Raw genomic sequence first — 27,586 nt, forward strand, 5'->3', positions numbered from 1 at the left:
GGATCCCTTCCATCTCTTAAGATGCTATGATTCCATATAGTGGCAGAGGGAGAGGTGAAAAGTGCCTTTATTTTGTACTGCCAGCATGTCAGGCATTGTTTGGAAGAGCGACGGCTCAGGTAGCTCTTTTGAAAAATGTATAAAGCACCAGCAAGGCCGACGTTCACCTGCAGCAGAAACATCATCCTTTTTTTGCAACACTTTCCCGTTTTAATTTCCCAGCTGAAGAGCTCCATTCCCCAACCAACCTGCCTCTCCCACAATGGGTTTTCAGAAAGGGTTTTCTGTTGCCCCTGGAGCAAAGGTACCCCACATGGCAGCATTGAGCTGAGCTGAAAAGGCTCTTTAGAGAGAGGTTTGGCAATGAAACGAGGCTTGGAGATTCAGAGGGGGGAAATGATCTGCTAGAGCTGGTTTTCAATACAGGATGTTTCCTTCCTCAGGCTCAGCACAGCTAAGCCCTCTAGATCAGTGTTTCTCAACCTGTGGGTCCCCAGATGTTGTTGGACTACAACTCCCATCATTCCTAGCCAGGATGACCAGTGGTCAGGGATGATGGGAGTTGTAGTCCACAACATCTGGGGATCCACAGGTTGAGAACTGCTGCTCTAGATTCCTTTCCGGCACAATACCTGGCAAGCTGGATTTACCTCAATGGCCCAACCAGTCCGGGATCTTCTTTCCCACAGGGCCAAGCAGATCCCTCCAGGGAGCCCAAACGCAGTGCGTGGGGGGAGCAGCCTCACCTTCAAAAAGGATATTGCAGATTGGAATTTTAAAAATAAGTCAAATATCTAGGTATTTGGCTAACGGCGAAGTGTATTAACTTACATCAAGACAACTACGTGAGGATCTAGAACAAGATAAAGAAGAATTAAGAAATATGCTGTAGACTACATCTATCCTTTTGGGGAAGAATTTCCACAGTAAAAATGAATGTTTTGACAAGAATTGATTTTTTTGTGTTCCAGACCATTCTGGTATTATGAAGTGCTTTAAAGGTTGGCAAAGAGATTTATCACGGTTTAGTTGGAACGGGAAGAGACCTAGAATAAAACATAAATTGTTAATTGATTTCAAAGAGTGGAGAGGTTTCGCACTACCGGACCTCCAACTATATGATGATGCCGCCTGTTTATCCTGGATCCGTGATTGGGTAATGTTACAAAATATGGACTTACTAGATGTAGAGGGGTTTGACAATAAGTATAGTTGGCATGCCATTTTTGCATATGACAAGGTGAGATTACAGAGAGGTTTTTTAAACCATATTATAAGAAAATCTCTGCATAAAGTATGGACGCGAGAGAAGCAACATGAGTACAACATGGAGCTGACTTCCAGCAAGTGGGATGCAGAAGCGTTGCTGCCTCTGATAGTGTAGGGATAGCACAGCCCTAGTGGGCGCTGAGAGCTCTCTCCTGCTCCTATGAATTTGTCTAATCAAGGCAAAAATGGCAGGAAGAATCAGAAACCAAAAATTCAATAAGGAATGGGGAAATTTTATAATTCATCTTAAAAATCATTATAAACAGTTAAAATCATTAATAGGATTGGAATAACACTTTAATTTAATAGTTTAATTTAGTAGTTTAATTTGGATTATTATAAAAGATGCAGGAGGAAATGACAAACAATAGGACCCACAAAGGGGACGAGAGAAGTCCAGGAGATTCCTTGGAATCTTTTTTTTATGATGTATGTTGGACATGTGATTGTAAAACTTTAATTTGAAAAACCAAATAAATTTATTTAAAAGGGGGGGGGGGGATTTGTCTAATCCAAGTTAGTGCTCATCACTTCCTCTTGTGGGAATGAGTTCCATAGTTTAACTCTGTGCTGAAGGTGTAAATCCTTCCTTTTACCTGTCCTGAACATTCAGCTTTCAGGATGTCCACAAGGTCTAATGTTATGAGGAAGAAAAAGAAAGACTTTCTTTCTTGTCCTGAAACTTCCAACATTCGGCTTCACAGGGTGTCAATGAGTTCTAATGCTATAGAATCATACAGTTGGAAGGTACCCAACGGTCATCTAGTCCAACCCCCTGAAATTCGGGAACCTTTTGTCCAATATGGGACTCAAACTCACAGCCTTGAAATTTAGAGTCTTGTGCTCTACCAACCGAGCTGTCCTAGGCCTGCTTAAAACTTTGTCAGTTTTCTCTGTGCCATCCATAATTTTTATAAAATTCTGTCGTGTCTCCTCTTCCTCGCCTTGCCTCTAAACTGAAAAGTCCCAAACGCGCAACTTTTCTTCGTTAGGGAGTTGTTGCATCCCAGTGATCATTTGGGCTCCCCTTTTCTGCACCATTTTTCAAATCTGCAGTTTCCTTTTTGAGGCGAGGCAACCACAGCTTTCTGGCAGAGGCAGGATTCGAACCCGGAGTCTCTCGGGCCCTAGCTTGGGACGCTTAACCAGTGCTGCCCCCGGCTCCTCCTGCCTCTCCCTGCCTTGCATTTAAGGAGCCGGCCTGATCCACAGAGCCGTTCCTGGAGGGGTCTCTTTGCACACGGCCGCTCCCCAAAATGGACGGATTAGGTAATCCTGGGGTCGGTTTCACGGCCATTTCCTACTGGAAACCAGACCCCTCCGAGCGCCGTCCTTCACTCGCAGCCAAGGAATAATTGGACGCCGGGGTCCCGTCAACACGTCCTAAAGCCCGGCCCCTCCGGGGACGGCGTCCCGAGGAACCGGGAGGTGTTTGTGAAGAAAGGCAAAGGGGAGAGGCGGCTCTGGTCCGCTTGACGTTCCTGTGGTTTATGGCTTCCCTTGACTGGGAAAGGGACCCTGGAGGATGGGGGCGCGAGGCAGCTGCCTCCGTCCCAAGCCTGGACGTCCTGCACAGCGTCAAAGGCAGGCAGGCAGGCAGGCTCTGCCCCAACCTTCCTGCAACGGGACGGAGGAGAGGGAAGGAAAGAAGGAGACATAGTGGAGAAAGGAAGCGATTGCTGGGTTGGAAGGAGAGGGGGGTCAAGCTGGTCCAACATGCACCCCTTCAGCCACAGGGACGTCAGACGAGGCCTCCTGGGTGCCAGACCAGAGGCCAAGCACATGCCCACAAGCTGGTCTTCAAACTGGCACAGAGTGACAGTGCCGTGTAGTGGTTAGAGGGCCAGACTAGGACGCGGGAGAGCAGGGTTCGAATTCCCAACTTGGGCATCAGGCTCACTGGGTGATACCTTGAGCCAGTTGCTCTGCTTCTCAGCCTTGCCTACCTCGCAGGTTTGTTGTGAGGATAAAATACGAGGAGGGGAACAGTGTACACCAGGGGTCAGGAGACTTTTTCAGCAGGGGGCCGGTCCACTGTCCCTCAGACCTTGTGGGGGGCCGGACTATATTTTGAAGGGGGGAAAATGAACGAATTCCTACGGCCCACAAACAACCCAGAGATGCATTTTAACTAAAAGCACACATTCTACTCATGTAAAAACACACTGATTCCTGGACCATCTGCGGGCTGGATTTAGAAGGTGATTGGGCCAGATCCGGCCCCCGGGCCTTAGTTTGCCTACCCATGGTGTACACCGTCTCCAAAAGGGGGGGGAAGGTTGGGTGACATGAAACAAAACAATAACCACGGCTAGATCCTGTGTGTTGGTGGCGACAGCCCTGATCCTCTCTGAGTTGGCCTGATCCCCCTTTAAAGGCGTCCAACTCGGTGGCTGTCCCTGCCTCCTGAAATGCCCTGAGCTGGGTGCGGATCCTGGAGAGGAGACAGGATCTCACCCCCGCTCCCCAGGTCCTTCCAAGGAAGCCTGGATTTTGCGAGCAACACCCTCCCCTTTCCCAGCCTCGGAGGCAGACAGGAGCGTCTCCTCGTCCCCTTTAGCAATTCATCTGGAAGAGGCATGGGCATGTTGCGTGAAAGTTAATGCAACATTTGCGGGGGATCTCCTTGACAGGAAGGGACAATTGGGCGGCCAGATAAATATGCTGTTGTCACAAGAGATAAGATGCTCCAAAGCCGCCCCCACACGCCAGGCTGGCAGCAGAACGGCGGCGCCAATTAGGAGGGGAGTTTCGTAAGAGTTCTCCATGCCAAGAACAACTGTGTGTGTGTGCAAAGGGAGCCGGGGGTGGGCAGGCCAACCAGGGGGGCCTCGGAGAGTGCGAAAGATGCCATTGAGTTAAGGATCAGACCGTTGCTATGGTGCTGCTTCCCTGCCAACCGCTGCTGAATTGCTTGCCAAGGAAATCGCCAGAGCCCAAGACTGCTGGGATATTTGTGCCCCCACCACAATCTGAGCCAGGAAGACTTTCTTCCTAATCTCAGCTGTAGGAGGGAGCTGTGGTTACACGGTAAGGAAGGCAAGGCACTCTGCACATGCTCTGGGGTTGCGGTGCTCATCTCACTTTATTGGCCGAGGGAGGCGGTGTACAGCTTCCGGGTCATGTGGTCAGCATGACTAAGCCACTTCTGGCGAACCAGAGCAGCGCATGGAAACGCCATTTAGCTTCCCGCCGGAGCGGTACCTATTTATCTACTTGCACTTTGATGTGCTTTCAAACTGCTAGGTTGGCAGGAGCAGGGACCAAGAAATGGGCACTCACCCCGTCGTGGGGATTCGAACCGCGACCTTGTGATCAGCAAGCTCAAGGCTCTGTGGTTTAGCCCACAGCACCACCCGCATCCCACTCATTACCTGGTAATTATTCCTAATTCTCTTTTATTGGATTCTTAATATGTACAGCCCTTCCAAAGAGCTCGATACACCATACAGATTCCCCCCCCCCCATAATTTTATCTTACAATGAACCCTGCAAGGTTGGGTTGACAGATAATGGTGGTCGAGTCATCTTCATAAGTGTGTATGGACATTAACCTAGCCAGGCTAAAGATCATTTAGGACTTATGTGTGTACTCTCTTTGGTATTTTAATCTTGCCCATGTCCTGAGAAGACTCACGAGTGGTTGCTGAAGCAGACTGCTACTCACACTGTAGTGGTCTTAATAGTAGTAGAATCATAGACTCACAGAATCCTGGAGTTGGAAGGGACCACGAGGGTCATCTAGTCCAACCCCCTGCCGTGCAGAAATTTTTTGCCCAACGTGGGGCTCAAACCCACAAACCTGAGATTAAGACTCTCACACTCTGCCGCCTAAGCTATCCAAATCCTTTAACAACTGGGAACCAGGTGACCTGTGAGGTTTCCTTGCCCCTCATTTGCCCACCAGTCTGTTTCGATCGCCACAACTGGACCTCTTACAGGTGGCATATAATATTCCTTCTGCATCTGCAAGAACTCAATCATTTTGCACCTCTGGAACTCCCTGCTGATTGAGATCAGGCAGGCACTGTCACTGAACTCTTTTCAGCCTGTCTGAAAACACTTTTGTTGAAGAAGCTCACCTAGATGTTTAGAATGCTAATGCAAGTTTTAATATTTTTTATTCTACTGCTATTTTAACTTTTCCAAAGTCTTAAAATACGGTTGCTAATTTTGTTGATTAATCCTTTTTGTAAACCACAGTGAGGTTGTATTCATTAACTCTCAAGTGGTACGGCAGGAATTGCAGCTAAAGAATCCCTGACAGGTGTCTGTCTAACCACTGCTTAAAAACCTCTAGTGAAGGAAGGGAAGAAGAAGAAGAGTTTGAATTTGATATCTCGCTTTATCACCACCCTAAGGAGTCTCAAAGCGGCTCACATTCTCCTTTCCCTTCCTCCCCCACAACAAACACTCTGTGAGGTGAGTGAGGCTGAGAGACTTCAGAGAAGTGTGACTGGCCCAAGGTCACCCACCAGCTGCATGTGGAGGAGTGGGGAAGCGAACCCGGTTCCCCAGATTACGAGTCCAGAGCTCTTAAACACTACACCACACTGGTTCTTTAAGGAGAGTTCCCCGACTTCCAAGGAAGTCCATAAGAACATAAGAGGAGCCTGCTGGATCAGGCCAGTGGCCCATCTAGTCCGGTCTTCTGTTCTCAGATTGCCCAACCAGATGCCTTAATGGGAAGCCTGCAAACAGGATCCGAGCACCAGCGCTCTCTCCTCTCCTACAGTTTCCAGCAACTAGGAACCAGAGGCATTGCTCCTTCTGACTGTGGAGGCAGAGAACAGTGATCCTGGCTCTCTAATCCTTTTTTTGAGCCATCCAAGTGTATGGTCAGCACAGCCTCTTCTGTGAATGAGTTCCGTCATTTAACTGTGTCCAGCATGAAGAAGGACTTTCTTTTATCTGTCCTGAATCTTCCAACATCCAACTGTGCACAATTTCTCATTCTTCTGTAAGCCCCTTTGAGTCCCAGGCAGGGGGGAAAGTGGGGTGTAAATAATAATAATACACTGGTACCTCGGGTTAAATACTTAATTCGTTCCAGAGGTCTGTACTTAACCTGAAACTGTTCTTAACCTGAAGCACCACTTTAGCTAATGGGGCTTCCTGCTGCCACAATTTCTGTTCTCATCCTGGAGCAAAGTTCTTAACCTGAAGCACTATTTCTGGGTTAGCGGGAGTCTGTAACCTGAAGCTTATGTAACCTGAAACATCTGTAACCCGAGGTACCACTGTAATAATAATAATAATAATAATAATAATAATAATAATAATAATAGAGGGCCTTCTCGGTAGTGGCACCCGCCCTGTGGAACGCCCTCCCACCAGATGTCAAAGAGAACAACAACTACCAGACTTTTAGAAGACATCTGAAGGCAGCCCTGTTTAGGGAAGCTTTTAATGTTTAATAGATTGTTGTCTTTTAATATTCTGTTGAAAGCCGCCCAGAGTGGCAGGGTATAAATATTATTATTATTATTATTATTATTATTATTTACTAGGCTTCTTTTTCTTCTTTGGAGATCCCTCCTAGCTGAGTAAGATTGTCTTCCATTAACATGGTTTTAACAATGAGCCCGTAAGTGACTGTGGAGGCCAGTTCTGGATCCGCACATCCTTCCACAGTGGGGACATTGGTTTCCAGGCAGGAGCTGATCACGGTGAGGGTTTGCCAAGCATGTTTCTCCCTTGCGTCCTGAGTTCAAGTGTCTTCAAAGCCCACGACACCTTTGGTAAAGGCTGTTCTCCAGTTGGAGCGCTCGTAGGCCAGTGTTTAGAGAGCCAGTGTGGTGTAGTGGTTAAGAGCGGTGGACTCGTAATCTGGGGAACCGGGTTTGCTTCCCTGCTCCTCCGCATGCAGCTGCTGGGTGACCTTGGGCCAGTCACACTTCTTAGGAGTCTCTCAGCCCCACTCACCTCACAGAGTGTTTGTTGTGGGGGAGGAGGGGAAAGGAGAATGTGAGCCGCTTTGAGACTTCTGAAGGGGAGTGATAAAGCGGGATATCAAATCCAAACTCTTCTTCTTCTTCTTCTTCTTTCCCAATTGTTGGTGTTTATACCACATTTTTAAAGATTTGCCTTGAGACAGTCTTTAAACTTCTTTTGCTGACCACCTGCATTACGCTTTCCATTTTTAAGTTCGGAATAGAGCAGTTGCTTTGGAAAACGATCATCAGGCATCCGCAGAACGATCATCAGGCATCCGCAGAACAAAGTTGATGCTGAAGATTCATTGCTCCAACACTGGTTGTCTTTAATGCCATGACAGAGAAAGAGAACTTTTCTCTATGCACTTTCCACATTTTATAAATGCCTGTCTTGTCTCCTCTAACTTGTCTTTTCTCTAAAACTAAAAAGTCCTAGGGAAGTCATTGCATCTCCCTGACCAAGCTACCCACCGAGACCCCAAGGTTTCATTCCTGGTCTGCCGCTGCCAGTTCAGACCCCCTGAGCTTCTGTGTAAAGGGGCTTTTTTCGCCCAAACATTCATCACTTAAGCTGGTTTACAATGAACTGTTTTCCCCATTTTACTTTTCATTCATGCCGTTTGGAGAGGTCCTTTTGGAGCTCTTCACAATCTCTCTTCGCTTTAAACACCGGATGTCTCTGGCATGTCTTAGCAGCTCAGAACTAGGCTTGTTTCCTGATGGCCTCTGGCCATCCTAGAAGCAATCTGTGCCTCTTTGGCCCCAGCAAAGGCACATTTTATCTCACCTGAGGCTTGCTTTTTCTCCCCGCTATTTTCACATCCCCTTACAGCTGCCCCTCTTACTGATGTAAAATGCATCATGTTGGAGTTGTCTGCAATATTTCCTCCGTAACGGATTTCTTCCCGTAGATTGTGGCACTGAGGGCTTGTCCACATTAAAATTTTAGCACGGTTCAGTGATGGGCTGGAGTTGATTTAATGCACATCTGGCCCCCAGTGTCTACACTGGAAACATCTGGTAATAGATGTGGGCTTGGATTTCTATCAGAGACCCCCCCCCTGCCCTCCTCTGTCCTAGAGATACAGGGGGAGGAAGTGCCTGTTTTGTCTCAGCCCCACAATTTGCGTTATTTTGATTTTTCCACTTGCTTTCTCTTCCTTCCCCACCTTTGCTGGTGGTTGTTAGTTTTACCTTTCACTTCATTTGCATCTGTAATATATGGGTGTGCTTGCCTTGGCCTACCTCAGAGGCCTGTTAAGGAGGTTTATAAGGTATGTAAAGCACTCTAGGGCAGAATTAAGCTGTGTGAGGAAGAAAGAAACCTTGCTGCAGGCTCTCTTCAGTTTCACTTCCTTACTGGAGCAAGGAAATGAAATGAGTAAGACCTTTGCTCAGCAATCCAAATCTATTTGCCATCTATCTATCTATCCAATTCAAGAAATAAGGTTATGTGAAATCATAGAATTGTAGGGTTGGAAGGACCCAAGAGTCATGCAGACCAGGCATGGCCAAACTTGGCCCTCCAGCTGTTTTGGGACTACAATTCCCATCATCCCTGACCACTGGTCCTTTTAGTTAGGGATGATGGGAGTTGTAGTCCCAAAACAGCTGGAGGGCCAAGTTTGGCCATGCCTGATTTAGACCAACCCCCCTCAAACCCACAACCCCGAGATTCAGTATACCTCAAGAAACGTCTCCACCCCCATCGTTCTGACCGGACACTGAGGTCCTCCTCTGAAGGCCTTCTGGCGGTTCCCTCACTGCAAGAAGCGAAGTTACAGGGAACCAGACAGAGGGACGTCTTGGTGGTGACACCTGCCCTGTGGAACACCCTCCCTTCAGATGTCAAGGAGATAAAGAACTATCTGACTTTTAGAAGACACCTGAACGCAGCCCTGTTTAGGGAAGCTTTTAATATTTGATGAATTATTGTATTTTAATATTTTGCTGGAAGCTGCCCAAAGTGGCTGAGGTAAACCAGCTGGATGGGCTGGGTAATAATAATAATAATAATAATAATAATAATAATAATAATAATAATATGCCTCTTTCCAGCAACTCCTGCAGCCAAGCTGCTGCCAGTCATCTTGCTCTGCTTTCCTTGGGACCACATCAGAGGGGTCTCATCATCTGGGCAGCCCAGGGTCTCCAGACACACTGCCCAGGCTTGCGCCCCAAAGAGGTCACTCCAGTGCTGCTGGTGCTGCAAATACAACCCAGGAGGCAGTCACAAACCTTTGCAGCCGCAACGGGCTCTGGTATTCTCCATTCGTTTGACTTCACGCACAGAGACACACTCTATTGTCTCACGAGACGGACAGGTGCCAGCAGCATAATTTTATATGGTCGGTCAATAGCCTGTCACATGTGCAGTGGTTGTCTTGCATCCTCAGTGGCGTCTGTGGGAGAAATGTCACTTTAGGGGGGCTTCTCTCCCTCCCTGGAGGCTGAGAATCATGCAAGGTCATTAGAGGACCTGCCCTGTGTTCCCCTCCCCTTGAAACTCCTGCCCAACCTTCTTCCGAAGAAAGACAACCGCCGACAGGGCCACGAAGGTAAATAGAAATCGAGCTGGTGGCTGTCTCGCAGTGATTAAGTGGAAGTCCGTTAGCACTCATCTGTTATCTCTTAATTAAAGTTCCTTGCTAATTATTTTCCCCTGTCAGGAGAGCAGGGCTGCTGACTCCGGAGATTTCGGCAAACAAACGGAGGCTTTGCTCACCACCATTCTTCATTAACGAACAAATTAAACCTGGAATGGCTCATATCTCTGGCTTCACTGACACCATTTCATCACACCTGTTTCCCCCTCAAAGAAGAAGCGAGTCCTTTGAAATCAAGGCCGCAGCAACAGTTGCTGTTTCCACAAGGCCCAGCCTTCTCCCTCAAAGGGTACTTTGTGATGCTAAATAATGGACACGGAAGCTGATGAAAAATGGGCCGACAAACTGAGATTCCTGCATTGCAGAGGGTTGGGCTGGATGACCCCTGGGTTCCTTTCCAGCTCTACAATTCTATGATTTTGTGATAAACAAATGCAAGGCATTCCTTTAGGGTTGTCACATTTCCTCAGGTTGAATTCCCACAAATTCAGAATGTTGCTTTGACAATTCTAATGGGAGCATAAGGACATAAGCAGAGCCTGTGCTGGATGAGGCCCATGGCCCATCTATTCCAGCCTCCTGTTTTCACAGCAGCCAAGCAGATGCCGCAATGGGAAACCCGCGAGCAGGATCCGACCACAAGAGAGCCCTCTCTCATCCTGCCATTTCCAGAAACTGGGATTCAGAAGCACGGCTGCCTCCGAACTGGTGTTTATCAATTCTGATAGTGTTATCAAAACCGGAGGTGCGCTCATCGCATCGGTCACACACTCAACCCTACTTTTTGTTTAAGCCGTGGAAAAAATTCAGCGTGAGGGCTCTGTGTTTTTATGCTTTCAGTGTTAAAACCAAATCGCTTCCTGTGATTGCACCCCTATCACGAACACTTCACATCACATGATGTGGCGCAAACAAGCATGGTTAAACACCCAGGCATAATAAGGATCCAGGATTTTTTTCTTTTGCATTCTTAGGTTTTTGGCATCCTATATGCATGGGCGACAAAAGTATATGGATGCAGTTAGGGATTTGTCAAATTGACCGACATTTCAAAGAACCTGTGATCCCTGCTTCTTAATAGGTTAACCTGGAACAAATTCCTCTGGAAGAAGCGATTGTTAAGAGAGAATTATCATGAAAATGCTTGGAAGGGAAATCACCTATGTGAAAGCATCGTTGCTCGTAAGATAAAAGTGAAAAGTGGCGAATTAAGTTTTTTGGATTCTGAAATGCAGGACCTCCAAAATTCAGAGCTTTAAAATCTTAGGGAAATGGTTCGGAACTCAAACATGAAACACCGAATGTTCTTTTTCTTACTGAAATCCTGCATATTCCTCTTTGTTCTGAAGGGATTTCAAATGCAAATGCATTTTTTGAAACAATTTGCACAGGTCTAAGTAGCAGGAAAATTGGACACCTGCATTATTACCTGTTTCACTGCTCAGCCATTTTTATTTCACAAAGGTGTTTTGTTTTCTCCTAGTGCCTGTTTTGTAAGACTGTGTTAGCAACATTGATGATAGTATTGTTCCTGTAGCATGTTTTGCATACCTTTCTCAGCTTTAGGGGGAAAAGGAAGAAAAGATCGGACCCTATCCCAGAGGGTTTGCAAATCTAAAATACGGAATTGGGGAGAGAAAGAGAGATAGCAGAAGGTCCCAGGTTATCCACACTTGACAGTATCTCCAGGTCGGGCTGAGAGAAGCCCTCATCCAAAACCCAGGCAATCTGCTGCCAGCCAGTGTAGGGAAACCTGGCCAATGGTCTGACTCAGTGCCAGGTCTTTCTGTGTTCCTAGAGGAGAAAGGATGGGCGAGAGAGCAAAGGCTGCAAGGAACAAAACCAAATGCAAAACGTCAGGCTCTGAGATGAGCTTTCAAGGCTAGAAGGCCAGACACCTGCAAGAATCACATCTCCAAGCACAATAGCAACAAATTTAAAAGCCGCAGCTCGGTTTGAAGGCCATTGAGCCTCCGAAGATTTGCTTTGTATGTCCCTTTTGGCAATCTAAATTAAAAAATTATCCAGTACCACCTTCGAGTTATGGTGCTGGAGGAGACTCTTGAGAGCCCCATGGACTGCAAGAAGATCAAACCTATCTGGAAAGACAGATCCTGAAGCTGAGACTCCAAGGCTTTGGCCGCCTCATGAGAAGAGAAGACTCCCTGGAAAAGACCCTGATGTTGGGAGAGATGGAGGGCACAAGGAGAAGGGGACGACGGAGGACGAGATGGTGGGACAGTGTTCTCGAAGCTACCAGCATGAGTTTGACCAAACTGCGGGAGCAGTGGAAGACAGGAGTGCCTGGCGTGCTCTGGTCCAGGGGGTCACGAAGAGGCGGACACGACTAAACAACAACAACAAGGTGCTACTGGATTTTTTAATTTATTTTTTTTCTACTGCGTCAGACCAACACAGCTACCTACCCGAACCTTTTGGCAATTGGAATCTGGAAAATTGCCAACATTTCCTTACGAGACCTGCTGTCTTAATTCTAATTCGGAGCAGGGACACTCTGGGTCACAAAGGGGACTCCGGGGGTGCAGGTGGGTGTGCCTCACTCTCTCCCTGCCCCCCCCATTCTCGCTCTGTTTCCAATCGCTGCTGGGCCTGTACCCATCGCAGGCGACATCCGCCGCCGACAACACCTGCCAGTTAAAAGTCTGCGGTTGTGGAATCTGCAAATTCCGCCTGATCAGCCTTTAGAAGCCAGTCGAGTCAAAAGCCTTTCATCTCCTGCAGGAACAGCACAAGGGAAGTGACAAAGGATATCACAGCAGACGGGGGCAGAGGAAGGGCTGATCAAAGAAAACCTTGCCTTGGGAGATGTCTGCCACAGTCTCTTGTCATGTTAGGTTGCGTGCGTGCGTGGGTTTTAGCCGCCATTATCTCCTTTTCGTTTTTGTTTTGTTTTATCGCTGCAAGAAAAACGATCAGCTACATACAAAACGGCAAGCCTTTTCCACAATGGGCTCCGGAAGAGATCCGGGCGTATTTTCTTTTATTTTTATTGCAACTAAGATAAGCAGCAACCTGTAATGTGTTTGATCCTGGAGTTTCGAAAAGAAGGGTGCAGCGAAGGAGCACACCAGATTATTTTCTGCATCTGCAGTCTCGACTTGGACCTTCTCAGTCTGCAAGGCCTGCTGAGATATTCGAGGCGATTCTTTGGATCAGTCCCTGCCATATTTGTTAAATGGGACTAATTTAGCCAGCTAGCTCTAGTGACCATCTAATGTTTATTGGATGGATTTTCTCCTTAAATTGATTTTTGAATCCTGAATTTATTGTTATTCATGTTTTATACAGTGATACCTCAGGTTACAGACGCTTCAGGTTACAGACTCTGCTAACCCAGAAATAGTACCTCGGGTTAAGAACTTTGCTTCAGGGTGAGAACAGAAATCGCGTGGCAGTGGCAGTGGGAGGCCCCATTAGCTAAAGTGGTACCTCAGGTTAAGAACAGTTTCAGGATAAGAACGGACCTCCAGAACGAATTAAGTTCTTAACCTGAGGTACCACTGTATTGTATTTTATGCTGCTTTTCATTGCATCAATTAAGTGTTTTAAATTTGTTGTTAGCCACCCTGAGCCCGGTTTTTTGAACCGGGAAGGGCGGGGTATCAATAAAAATTTATTATTGTTGTTTATTATTTCCTGGTTATGCCGTGGCTGCTTTGCTGTCCCTGAAATCCAGCTGCCAGCCCTCTCCAGGGCAGGGAGGGCTGCCATGGGAGGTTCTTGGGGCTTGAAATTTGCAGGTTGCACAGAGTCCCTCTGCTAGCCACGCCGCCCTGGGATGTTGTTGCTAGGAGTGGCCCTGGCAGGGTCGTTGCTGGAGTGACGGGATCTGCCACCTGGACACCGGAACTGAAGATGGATAGACCATCACATTCCCCACTCTCCCCATTAGGCAATTGTAGATTTCACAAGAGGGTTGCCTGACTAGGACTTGAACTCCTCCGCCGATTTTTAACTACCTTATAATAAGATTATCAGATTTTTTTCAATGAATCCAGGGACACTTTAAATAAATAAATACTACCCATTCGGGACATTGATGTTGCAGCGATGGCTGTGGCAGAGGGGCAGCGCCAAAGTGGTGCGCAGTGGGTCAGGCATGGAAGGCGGAGAAGGAGGGCCGAGAGTGGCGGTGGCCGAGAGGCTAGGGCAGTGCGATGCCTCCCTTCCCATCAGAGTAGCCCCAATCCCATTCCTACTTGTGTGCAAGCGGGAGGGGGCAGGGATCCCTCAGCTGGGAAGGGAGGCTTCCCGTTGCCTAACTGAGAGATCCCTGCCCCCTCCTGCTTGCACGCAAGTAGGAGTTGGGAGACTGCTCCGATAGGCAGCATGAAGCCTCCCTTCCCAGCTTAGTTGCTGGGGTCAGGGAAGGTGGAGGCAGCCCGGAAGCTGCATATTTGAGCCCCTGCGTCCCTGGGGACGCAGGTGGCGCTGTGGGTTAAAGCCTCAGCGCCTAGGACTTGCCAATCGAAAGGTTGGCGGTTTGAATCCCTGCGGCGGGGTGCGCTCCCGCTGCTCGGTCCCAGCGCCTGCCAACCTAGCAGTTCGAAAGCACCTCCGGGTGCAAGTAGATAAATAGGGATCGCTTACCAGCGGGAAGGTAAACGGCGTTTCCGTGTGCGGCTCTGGCTCGCCAGAGCAGCGATGTCACGCTGGCCACGTGACCCGGAAGTGTCTTCGGACAGCGCTGGCCCCTGGCCTCTTAAGTGAGATGGGCGCACAACCCCAGAGTCTGTCAAGACTGGCCCGTACGGGCAGGGGTACCTTTACCTTTACCTTTACCACCATCGTATGGGGACTTCTGAGCAGCTCCTGAAGCCAGCCAGAGCCAACTGCTCCGGGCTCCTGAGACTGCCGCCACTGCGTTTCCCGGGTACATTAGATGAAATCCGGGGACATTCCGGGAATGGAATGTATCCAGAGACCTATTTGCAAATCCAGGGACTGTCCCCCGGAAATAGGGTTGTCTGGTAACCCTTCCTTATAACCCCATGGGAGGAGAGAATAAGGGGCAGGCACTCCTGGTCTCGCCTTGAGCCAATCACGAGCTGGTTGGAAATGGCGAAAGAGCATGGGAAGAGTGTCTTTCAGCACCGCATAACCAGAGCTGGCCTCCACGCATCTGGAAACAGTGAATCTAAAAACCGTAGAGTTGCTAGGGATCCCAAGGGCCATCTAGTCCAACCCCTGCAATTCAGGAATCTCAACTAGACATCCATGACAGATGCTTTTCTGTAGGGAAGAGTCCTGCTTCACACAACTCAGTGGCAGAGCAGTAGTAACTGTGCGGCCAGAAGGTATCGGGGGCAGCATCACCAGGCAGGGTTGGGTCCCATCTCTGCTTGAAATCCTGGAGAACAGCTGTCGGTCAGCATGAGCAGTACTGAGCTAGATGGTCTTCCATGGTCTGTCTCAGGAGAAGGTTTTCTTCCTATTCTGCTAGGTCTTCAGGGGGCTGGTGTGAGTCTTGAGTCCCTTCCGATTCTTGGCGTCTTGCAAGAGTTAAAATCTAAATCGGCTCCACTTACCTGTGAGGAGGAGTTGTGGTGTGGCCACCACCTCACCTCCGGGGGGCGTGGCCGGGAACAATTTAAACAGTGGCGCGAACCTAATTTTTAGGTTTTCTTCTTCATTGTCCTTGCTATGGATCTTGGTTGTTCGCCGTTGAGGGGCCTGGCAGGAATTTTTCGACTTGGCAAAATTGGCATGGGGCCATTTGGTTTTTGCCTACCTCGTAGCAATTGTCACAACTTTGCAAGGTTTTGCAGTTAGGCATTGTTTGACCTTATGATGGGCGAGGTGTGGCTATCACCTGCCCCTCCAAGCTTAAGGGTATTGCGTTAAAGGAATCCGGGGGTGTGGATCTTGTCTGAAGCCCGGGGTGGGGCTAGGGCCATGACATGACCCCCACGGGAACACCAGGGGGAGCTCGAGTTGGTCTGCATTGATGGGGCTCCCTCTTCCAGTGGTTGACCCTTACCGGACTCCCTGCGCAGCGGGCAGGAGTCACATATAGTCGGGTCCATTCAATGCCTAAGCCAATACCGCTCACAGTCTGCGATCGATAAAGTTGTGGTCAAAATTTGCCCAATAACATAAACTTAATATCTGTGTCCTGGTGTCTTATTCTTTCCGAGGGGATAGTTGCGGGGTCTCAACACGCAACGGAGGATTCCATTGCCAAACTAGTCAGATAAGTTTCTTTGTGACCTTAGCTGGCCACTTAAATGCCCTCATCAGCATCCCCAAAAAGATGAGTCAGGTTACAAGAGCTTCAGCTAAGAGACGGGACCCTTCAGACTGAATAAAACCACATATCCTGAAGACTGTCTTCATTCCAAGGAAATTGAACCCACGCAAGCGCCAGAAGTCCCTGTGGTCTCTCACCACTTGGAGATTAAGGTGACGTGCAACACTCTGTTCCTGTACTTTTCTTGGCCTCCCTAGGGGGGATTTCCACCCCAGGCCCAGAGGGAGGGGGCTTATTTCCCTTGGCATCCCCACAGCTTGTTCGTTTTGTAAGCCGCAGGGTTTGGAGCCTGCGCTTTTCATCTGCCTGTCAATCTCTTTGCACACCTGTGACTCTGTAAATACAGCATCCATTATGCATGCGGCAGCAGAAACATGCCAGCGAGATCTAATTAGGCAGCGTGCAGATTATCTGGTGAGTCTTCGCACTCGTACCTTTAGCACCCTCCTGCTCTTCCACAATGTGGGCACTTAGGAACGGCAGTTTTTGGTCATAAATTAAGGCAAGAATGTAATGAGCTGCATTAAGTGGACAGGGAAAAGTTTTGCTGCCTCTCTCCCAACACTAGAACTGAGAGGCATTCTGTGAAGCTGAATGTTGGGAGATTTGGGATGGATAAGAGAAGGCCCTTCTTAATGCATTGCACAGTTAAACCAGGGAACTCCCTGCCATGGGGATGGCCACCAACCTAGACAGCTTTAAAGAGGATTATTCCATATTTAAAGGGACGCGGGTGGCGCTGTGGGTTAAACCACAGAGCCTAGGGCTTGCCAATCAGAAGATTGGCGGTTCAAATCCCTGCAACAGGGCGAGCTCCCATTTCTCGGTCCCTGCTTCTGCCAACCTAGCAGTTCGAAAGCATGTCAAAGTGCAAGTAGATAAATAGGTACCACTCCGGCGGGAAGGTAAACAGCCTTTACGTGCGCTGGTCTGGTTTGCCAGAAGTGGCTTAGTCCTGCTGGCCACATGACCCGGAAGCTGTACGCCGGCTCCCTCGGCCAGTAAAGCGAGATGAGTGCCGCAACCCCAGGGTTGGTCACGACTGGACCTAATGGTCAGGGGTCCCTTTACCTTTATTCCATATTTAACTGGAAATGCAAGGGATTTGAACTCAGAACCTTCTGCATCAAAATAAGGTCCTTGATCAGCAGAGTTGTGGTCCCTCCCCTGTTAGTTGCCTAAATTCTAAAAAATGGGTGCAAACCATCGTTTCTCCCTTCTGCAGTCTGGTGATCTGGCGAACTTTCAAAATACATACTAAATTTGAGTGTTGATGCTGGTGAAATAGGGGGATGCTTTAGTTGAGATTCCTACATTGCAGGGGGTTGGACTGGATGACCTTTAGGGTCCCTCCCAATTCTATGATTCTATGGAGCACATTGCAATAATTGGCAGTTGCGGAAGGGATCCAACCCTCCTTTCCTGCATTTATCTCTGTGAAGGTGCAGTTGAGGCCCTGAGGTTGCCAAGGTCCTCTAGCAGGAAGGGCTGAGTTCAGGTTGAGCTGCATGTCAAGTCAAAAGCCTGTGGCTGTTTGCCCCGGATCTCCCCTTCTGTTGCAGCCGGGCCCTTTCCTCCCATCTCCTGTCTCTTCAGAGCTCCTCTGGAGTGGAAAGGCATTGAGGTTCCCCAGCTGGAGCAAAAAACCTCAAATTGGCAGCAGCTCCAGCAAAGGATACAGATTTATTAGTTGTGCAGATAAACAGGCAGAAATCAGGGCAGAGTCAACACAGCTTTCGTCGAGAGAGAGGTCACGCCTCGCCAGTGTGGAGGAATTTGGTTGCGAGTCCCCAAAAGCACACAGAGAAGGGGTTATTCAGAGGTGATAATCTACATACCCGGACATCTGTGCAGTTTCATAGGACCGGGTGGTTGTTGGGTTGCAAAGGAGACAGTGGCTCAACTGGTCTATCCCAAAGCAAACTGCCCAGAACCCAAATGACCAGGCTTTAGGTGGGTTTATTAAGTCCAATGATTGCTTTGCTTGCTTATCCAAGCAAGTTTTTTTTTTTAAAAAAAAGAGCTTAAATGTATGTGCTCCCAGGAATCCTGCTTTCGTGAGTGTCACTTTCAGCCACAAAATCAGGAATGTGCAGAGCTGTCCTGGGAGAAAGAATTTGCACCATGCAGCACACCGGTGCAACAGTTCCCAGACACAGGTGGGCAGAACATCTCCTTTGCATGCAGGAGGTCCCAGGTTAATAGGGCTTAGGATGCCCCTTACCTGAGAGCCCTAGAGGCCCATGGCCAGGTGGCGCTGAGCACACTGAATTAACTGGACCAATGGTCGGACTCTGTATGATGAATCTTCCCATTTTTCTGTGGCTTAAATGAAAAGCTGTAGATCAGGGTTAGAACATCTGCTTTGCATGCAGAAGGTCACTCTCCCAGTAGGGCTGGGAATGAGACCCCCTGTCTGAAAGCTGGAGGGCCACTTCCAGTCAGCACAGGTGACACTGAGCTAAATGAACCAGTAGTCTGACTTGGTATAAGGAAGCTCGTTCCAGTGGCATCTGCGACTTACTTGGGAATCACTGTTTATTAAAAAAAAAAAGGTAAAGGACCCCTGGACAGTTAAGTCCAGTCAACAGCGACAATGGGGTTGCGGCATTCATCTTGCTTTCACGCTGAGGGAGTCAGCGTTTGTCCACAAGGCCTGCTTGAAGAGGAACGATTTTGCCTGGCACCTAAAAATATATAATGAAGGCGCCTGGGGAGCCTCCTTGGGGAGAGAGTTCCAGAAACGGAGCCACCACAGAGAAGGACCAGTCTCGTGTCGCTGCCCTCCAGACCTCTCGAGGAGGCAGGTGAAGAAGAGTTATGCTTCTGCCTCCACAGTTGGAGGCAGTGATGCTTCTGAATCCCATTTGCAGGAAACTGCCAGTGAGGAGAGAGTTTTTCTGCTCAAATCCCTCTTGCAGGTTTCCCTTTTGGGGCACCTGGTTGGCCACTGTGATGACAGGATGTCGGACTAGATGGGCCGTCGGCCTGATCCAGCGGGCTCTGCTTACATTCTTAAGACACACACAAAAATGATCCATTGCATCTTTGAACTTCTCCTGCCCCTCTTGTCAGAGGGGAAAGTTGATCTTTCCTGGCTGGCCGGCAGCTCGAGCAAAGGAAGCTGCTCAGCTGCCCAGGGTGCTCATTTAGCTAATGTTCTCCATCAGCACCGATGGAGGTTTAATGGGGATTTATTGTCCTTCGGAGTGCATGGTAGTTTGTGCATCTATTCGCCCCGCCGTTCCTGCAGCACCACAGAGGACGTTCCATCATCTCGTACGAAAGAACTCATGACAGCAGAACTAGTATGCGCAGAGTGAGGCGATGGGGTCAGCGGAATCTCTGCTGGGGCACCCTGGTTTTCAGACAGGCTCTGCTGTTGTGTTTCCTAGCTGGTAAATATTTCCCCTACTGTTTTTTCAACTCGACTGATGATGCCTCCGAAGGAACGCTTTCCCTCTCTTTACTGCAGACACAACAGGTCTTGTGGCACCTTCAAGACTCGCATGCTTGTTGTTGACCTGTGCTGCGGTGTGTGGCCTTCTATACCCAGGAGCGAAAGCTGTCATGTGCGCCGCTGCAGGAGGGAGTCAGCATCGGTCATGAGCAGTTTAGCAAGAGTCAGGGCTGTCAGAAAAGGTTTCTCTCAGAGATGCCCATGCAGTCAATCCGGCAGGTCTGATTTCTGATGTGGACAATGTCGCTCTGCTGGTGACAAAGCACACCTTTGGTCCAAGTATCTTGCTATCTGAGCCACCGTTATAGGATAATTATCCGTGGCGAGATGTGTAAACTCTTCTGCAGTCCCAACAACAGACCGTATTTTCCAGGGACAGACCCAGATTTTCAGAAGCCGTCCCAGTTTCTGATTTGATCCCAGAATATCCCACTTTTCCTTAGGACGTCCCTATTTTCATCGGAGAAATGTTGGAGGGTATGAAGTCATGTAACCCCCAAGCCAAGTAGTTTAGTAACTATACAACCTCTAAAAGACATCTGAAAGCAGAGCTTTATAGGGAAGTTTCTTAATGTTTAATGTTTTATTATGATTTTATATATGTTGGTATCCGTCAGGAGTTACTGGGGCAAGGTATAAATAATAAAATTGTTGTTGTTGAATAGGACACCTTCTTCTTTGGCGATCCCTCATACCTGAGTAAGACTGTCATCCATAAACACGGTCTTAACAATGAGTCTGTAAGGGACTGTGGAGGCCAATTCTGGATCCACACGTCCTTCCACAGCGGGGACATTGGTTTCCTGATGGGAGTTGATCACGGTGTGGATTTGCCAAGCGTGTCTTCCTCTTAGCACGTTTCTCCCTTTCATCCTGAGTTCAAGTGTCTTCAAAACCCATGACACCTTTGGTTCTCCAATTAGAGCACTGCATTTATACTGCATTTTTTAAAAAAATAATCCTTGAGAGAATCTTTAAACCTCCTTTGTTGACCACCAGCATTATGCTTTCCATTTTTAAGTTCGGAGTAGAGTAGTTGCTTTGGAAGATGATAATCAGGAATCCACACAACATGACCAGTCCAACGAAGTTGATGCTGAAGAATCATTGCTTCAACACTGGTGATCTTTGCTTCTTCCAGGACACTGGTATTAGTTCGCCTGTCTTCCCAAGTGATGTGTAAAAATTTTCAGAGACACCATTGAGGGAATCTTTTGAGGAGTTGGAGATGGTGTTTATAAGTGGTCCATGTTTCACAAGCGAACAGTAAAGTTGGTAGTACAACAGCTTTGTAAACAAGCATTTTGGTTTCCCTGTGAATGTCCCGGTCCTCAAACACTCTGATTTCTTACAGATGTGGAGCAGGTATAAGGTGGCACCTGTAACTAGTGCCAGTTCTGCCGATGGAAGTGACTGAGTGGGAAAGGCAAAGGGGCAGGTATGAATGAACATCTTCTCTTCTTTGATTCCCAGAATCCCACATTCACTACGCGCAGTTGGGGACCGACGTAACGCTACAGTGTGGGTCTGTGGACAGGGATGCCACGGTCACTTGGACGGCCAACAGCACCGACCTGGATGCATCCCATCTCAACGGCTCCCGCCTCGTCCTCCGGAACGTGGACCTCTCCCACAGCGGACAGTACTCCTGCTACGAGGGCTCCTCTTGGCATCTCAAGTATCGGGTCAACCTGAAAGTAGGAAGTGAGTAAATGGCGCCGGGAAGTTCGTCCTCTTGCTCCTCTCCACACCTCCTCCCCTTTGCGTCTTGTGCTTATGAAAATGCACCCTTGGGTTTTATTTATCCTTTTTTCATTCTTTTTGGTGTTTCCATCCTCCCTTTCTCTGAAAGAATATGCTCAGGGTGGCAAATAAAATGACAGCAGTGTTTTAAAAAAGCAAGTAAGAAACCAATAGCACAAGGGACTGGGGAAACCCAGCCAGATGGGTGAGATGTTGTTGTTGTTGTTACAGTGGAACCTCTGCTTACTTGGGTAACATAAACTTCGGGTATACTTTCAGTTTTCGCTTCTCGTGCATGAGCAGAAGCACTCTGCGCACCGTGCACATGTGCAGAAACGGCACCTCCAGTTGCGGAGACCTCAGGGTCCGGCCGGAGCTCCGGAGCGGATCCCATCCGCAACTGGAGGTACCACTGTATTATTATTATTAAATCAACAATCATGGCAAGTGTTCACATGAATGCAGCGCCAGTCAGCATGGCAGAAGCTACTATTTGAAAGTTCACTCGAAGAGGGAATTGCAAATCTGTTGTTGTTGTTGTTTCTCTAACATATACTGAGTAACATGTGCAAACAAAACCAGGTCCATGCCATGCAATCCAGATTCTGGTTGGGGAGGAGGCAATGAGGGTAAAGAAAGAGCAAGAAGTCTCTCTTGTTTCCTAGACAATTATTACAGTGATACCTCGGGTTACAGATGCTTCAGGTTGTGCGTTTTTGGGTGGCGCACTGTGCTGAACCCGGAAGTACCAGAACGTGTTACTTACAGGTTTCGGCACTTGTGCATGCGCAGAAGCACTAAATCATGCTTTGCACATGCGCAGAAGACCAAATTGTGACCCGCGCGTGCGCAGACATGGTGCTGCGGGTTGCGAACGTGCCTCCCGCACGGATCACGTTCACAACCTGAACGTCCACTGTACTGGGGGGGGGGGGTTGCAGCAAGGGTTGAGCAATGGAGTATTTGCTTAGGGGTGCAAATCCTGGAGGAAATGAAATCTCCCAGGCTACGCTCCTCAGCCTTCTTTTCTACCATGCCCACGGATGAGCTCTTGCATCATTCGCCAGCTGCAGAATCTGCATAATAATACTTGGTGTTAGTTGTGATCCTTTAGTTTGGCTCCTTTTTCCTTACCTCTGCTGGGCAGACTAACCAGTGCTAGAGGGAGATGGCTGGCTAGGTCCCCAAGGACAAGCACAAATACATATCAACAGTCAAAGTTAGCATGGAACCGTTTTACTCTGATCAGATCTGTGTTGCAAACCTTCTGTGTGGATAAGAATTGGAGTGCATGAAAGGAGAGAGCAAAGATTCTGTTCTGCAGTGACAGTGGGGAAGATATGGAAATAGGGAAGGGGGGGGTGGAGGTGCAACGCAGCAACTTATCTGCTCTCGAATTGGTGCCAGGAGGAGTGATAAAGCATTAGCTTCAGATTGTATTTATTTCAGTATCTGAGCTGCGTCCTGGACAGTTGCTAGGCAGCAAGTGCAAAGAGCAAGGGTCTTCTCCTTAGCCCCTATCTTACCGGTGCATAGAATTGTAGAGTTGGAAGGGACCCCTAGAGATTCTCTAGTCCAACCCCCTGCAATGCAGGAATCTCAGCTAAAGCATCCAAGACAGAGGGCCATCCAACCTCTGCTTAGAAACCTCCGAGGAAGGAGAGACCACAACCTTCCATAGGAAGTCTGTTTCGCTGTCAAACAGCCGTCAGAACATTGTTTCTGATGTTAAGTCAGAATCTCTTTTCTTGAAACTTGAAGCCGTGGGTTCGAGTCCTGCCCTCCGGAGCAGGGGGAAACAAACTTGTTGCCCCTTCCATGTGGCAGCCCTTGAGATATTTAAAGGTGGCTCTCATATCTCCTCGCAGTCTCCTCTTTTCCTTTTTTGGGTTGGGGGGGGGGAAATTATTTTTATTGGTTTTAAAAACGTAAAATTATAACAATCCAAATACATATTCATATATAGCGGTTACTCGTGACTCCCCCCCAATAAGCTCTGTGGGTCTTATTATCAACATTAAAAACTGCATATTATTCCATGATATATATTTTATATCAATTCATATTATCTATGGTATTTGTTACATTACAAGTGGGATTAAAATCCTCCTAATGTTTCCATCTGCTTGCAGTGATCTCCTAGATAAATTATAAATTAAATTCTCCCCCTTGTTTTTTAAAGTTTTTGTCCTCTTGATTGCTGAGTTTTCCAGTCAGCTTTGCCATCTCAGCATAGTCCATCAGCTGGGTTTGTCTTCTTTGGGCTAATACCATCCAAGCAGCTCTTGTCCCGTACATAAGTCTTTTCTGATCTTTTGGGACGTCGGTACCTATATTTCCTAATAAAAATTCTGGTTTTTTAACAAAGGTTATTTAAAAAAAAAATCCATTTCATTATATATCATCTCCCAGAAAGCTTTTATTACCTTCCACATCCACCACATATGATAAAAGGTACCTTCTTCTTCTTAACATTTCCAGCAGGTAGTTGTACTTGTTCTATAATTATAATTTATTATTTGTACCCCAGCCACTCTGGGCGGCTTCCAACAAAGATTAAAAATACATTAAAATGTCACACATTAAAAACTTCCCTAAACAGGGCTGCCTTCAGATGTCTTCTAAACGTCAGATAGTTGTTTATCTCCTAGACATCTGATGGGAGGGCATTCCACAGGACGGGCGCCACCACCGAAAAGGCCCTCTGCCTGGTTCCCTTGTTCTATACATTTTTCCTAACTTGCTAGGAGTCAAATACCACTGGTACATCAATTTTCATATAATTTTCTTTCAGTGTACAACATGCCGTGTATTTCAGGTCTGTTTCCCATAACCGCTCCCAATCTGCCACCTGAATCTTGTGTCCCAAATCCTTTGCCCAGTGTATCATTACCGATTTGACCTGGCACTCCCTGCACTGCAGCTTTTGAGCTAGAGGCAGAGGGTGGTGAGGGGTGGATGTGGAGAACGAGGACACGATGCTGTGAGTACGAATCCTGCTGGTTCCCATTAGGGTAGGGTTCACCTGCAGCTCTTCCCAAGGGGGGCGGGTGACAGGTGAGCTCCATCCAAAGATTCTCAGCATCAGCTCACAGAAGGGTCTTCAGAACAGCAGCAGAACTCTTGGTGGTTGCCTTGCAATTAAAGATGCATGGCGCTAATCAGGTGAGGCGCTCTCAGGGCAATTAATTTAATTGGCAGGATTTTAATCTAACACTCTCCCGCCCCCGGTGCATGATTAACGGCATGGCACTGCGATGGTTGCTGCCCCTACGCAAAGTAGCTCCAGCATCTTTTGAGAACAAGTGTCTGGAGGGGGCTAGGAAGACAGGAGGCGTCTGGCCAATGGTCACCTCTGTCCGAGATGCATTTTGGTTATGTCGCACTCTGACTCAGTTTCCCGTAAGTTGAATGGGAGTCGGCGTAATCTGACTGGGAGAGCAAAGGCAACTCAGTGGCAGGACACCTGTTTGGCATGCAGAATGTCCCAGGTCCAGTCCCCACCATAAGAACATAAGATTGTGCTGGATCACATTGAATAAATATTTGAATAAAATATTGGGGGGGGGTGGACAGGTAAGCACCACACTGCATTGTCAATCACAAGACCCACAACATGCACCATTTGAATGGCAATGCCCAACAACTTTTTTGGGGGGGACAGCGCCCTCAAACATTTTAGGGGGGGCTGAAGGGACCTCAGCCCCTAGGAGTTGGCTCCTGTGCTCGTTGTTGTTGCTGTTGTTGTTTAGTCGTATAGTCGTGTCCGACTCTTCATGACCCCATGGACCAGAGCACGCCAGGCACTCCTGTCTTCCACTGCCTCCCGCAGTTTGGTCAGACTCATGTTTGTAGCTTCGAAAACACTGTCCCACCATCTTGTCCTCTGTCGTCCCCTTCTCCTTGTGCCCTCCATCTTTCCCAACATCAGGGTCTTTTCCAGGGAGTCTTCTCTTCTCATGAGGTGGCCAAAGTATTGGTGCCTCAGCTTCAGGATCTGTCTTTCCAGATAGGTTTGATCTTCTTGCAGTCCATGGGACTCTCAAGAGTCTCCTCCAGCACCATAACTCAAAAGCATCCATTCTTTGGTGATCAGCCTTCTTTATGGTCCAGCTCTCACTTCCATACATCACTACTGGGAAAACCATAGCTTGAACTCTACGGACCTTTGTTGGCAAGGTGAGGTCTCTGCTTTTTAAGATGCTGTCTAGGTTTGTCATTGCTTTTCAGCCGTCTAGGTTTGTCATTGCTTTTCAGGCGTCTTTTAATTTCATGACTGCTGTCACCATCCGCAGTGATCATGGAGCCCAAGAAAGTAAAATCTCTCACTGCCTCCATTTCTTCCCCTTCTATTTCCCAGGAGGTGATGGGACTAGTGGCCATGATTTTAGTTTTTTTGCTGTTGAGCTTCAAACCATATTTTGCGCTCTTTACCATCTCATTAAAGGTTCCTTAATTCCTGCTCACTTTCTGCCATCAAGGTTGTGTCCTCTGCATATCTGTGGTTGTTGATATTTCTTCTGGCAATCTTAATTCCGGCTTGGGCTTCATCCAGCCCAGCCTTTTGCACGATGAATTCTGCATATAAGTTAAATAAGGAGGGAGACCATATACAGTCTTGACGTACTCCTTTCCCAATTTTGAACCAATCAGCTGTTCCATATCTAGTTCTAACTGTAGCTTCTTGTCCCACATAGAGATTTCTCAGGATATAGTTTGCACCAATTAAACCTGTAAAGGCAGGTCGGAGTCCTGCCTGGTTACTCACGAACAACCACCACCGGCACCTGACAGTTTTAAAAGGGGGTGGGACAAATTCATGGAGGAGAGGGCTACCGCCATTCCTGCGGCGCAGAGTTAAATGGTGGAACTCGCTGCCGCAAGAGGCAGTAACGGCCACCAACTGGGATGACTTTAAAAGAGGTTCAGACAAATTTGCGGAGGAGGAGAGGGCTCTCGAAGGCTCCTGGTCACAATGGCTGTTCTCTGCCTCCAGGGTCGAAGGCAGCGATGCTTCTAAATCCCAGTTGTTGGAAACTGCAGGAAAGGAGAGAGGGAAACAAGCAACTGTTTCGCCACTTACAAACTCCCTGGTGCTCCCTCTTCAGAGCCAGTCGCTGCTGGAGGCCGCGGTCGTGCTGTTCCCACTTAGGCAGCACTCTCAGAAGAAACACTGCAATTTGAAATGCTGGTTTCGGGGGCAGGAAACACAGGTTTCCTCTCGGTCCTGCCCTTGCCACTGCCACCACCACCGCCCCAGGTTGAAGCCCTGCCGCGAGCTCTTTGGAGGGGAGGTGGGGGCCGGATTTAGCCATCCCGGGCCATGTGTGCGTAATTGCCTGCAGAGCAGGTGGAAGCCAGGATCAATTCCAGAGCTGGGGAAGCTGGCGTGGAGCCACCCGCTGTAGCCGTAAAGGGGGGGCGGTCCTCTCTACAGGCTCTCCTCTCCACTTCCAGCCTTGCCCCCCCCCCAGCTTCAATCTGTCACTAAATAGCTGGCAACGGGAAGGGAAAATGTGTGCGGTTTGACAGAAAATGACATGGAAAAAGCCAAGCGAATCAACAGCAAAACAAACAGACACAGCAGAGCCAGGAAGGGATTGGGGGGGGGGGTTGAGCATCAAGGGAGGAGGGGTGGAAAGGCAGATCTATTGCTTGCCTGCGGTTTTGGCCAGGCTGTGAGCAATCCTGGGGCCTCCCCGCCTGCCAGCCTCTGATTATCAGGTGATCAGCCCTTAGTTGCTAATAAATATGGATTTCTCCCCATGCCATTGGAGCTGGTTCTATCCCTCAGCTGGGCACCAGATGCAGCAGGGAATAGAGAGGTTGCTTTCTTCTTCTCCTCTGAGCCAGAAGACTGTATTCCACTTGCATTTCTTTTAAGCACTGGTAAGTTGCTGGAAGAGAAGGGTGTTGATGCCCACTTGTTGTTGTTGAGTCATTTAGTCGTGTCTGCCTCTTTGTGACCCCCTGGACCAGAGCACGCCAGGCCCTCCTGTCTTCCACTGCCTCCCACAGTTTGGTCAAACTCATACTGGTAGCTTCGAGAACACAGTCCCACCATCTCGTCCTCTGTTGTCCCCTTCTCCTTGTGCCCTCCATCTTTCCCAACATCAGGGTCTTTTCCAGGGAGTCTTCTCTTCTCATGAGGTGGCCAAAGTATTGGTGCCTCAGCTTCAGGATCTGTCTTTCCAGATAGGTTTGATCTTCTTGCAGTCCCTGGGACTCTCAAGAGTCTCCTCCAGCACCATAACTCAAAAGCATCCATTCTTCGGTGATCAGCCTTCTTTATGGTCCAGCT

At 48.3% G+C, this 27,586-nt stretch overlaps 1 protein-coding gene across 2 annotated transcripts in view; it reads left to right on the forward strand.

Moving 5' to 3' along the window:
• Positions 1 to 27,586, forward strand: part of CNTFR (ciliary neurotrophic factor receptor) — a 422,108-nt gene that overhangs the window by 261,994 nt on the left and 132,528 nt on the right. For both annotated transcript variants that reach the window (XM_083702898.1, XM_083702899.1), the window contains one exon: positions 21,016 to 21,246. In XM_083702898.1, the coding sequence (XP_083559024.1) occupies positions 21,016 to 21,246 (231 nt within the window). The remainder of the gene's footprint in view (positions 1 to 21,015; positions 21,247 to 27,586) is intronic.

Source organism: Podarcis gaigeae (assembly GCF_964106915.1).
Source record: "Podarcis gaigeae genome assembly, chromosome: 11".
In the NCBI taxonomy this organism is placed as follows: Eukaryota; Metazoa; Chordata; class Lepidosauria; order Squamata; family Lacertidae; genus Podarcis; species Podarcis gaigeae.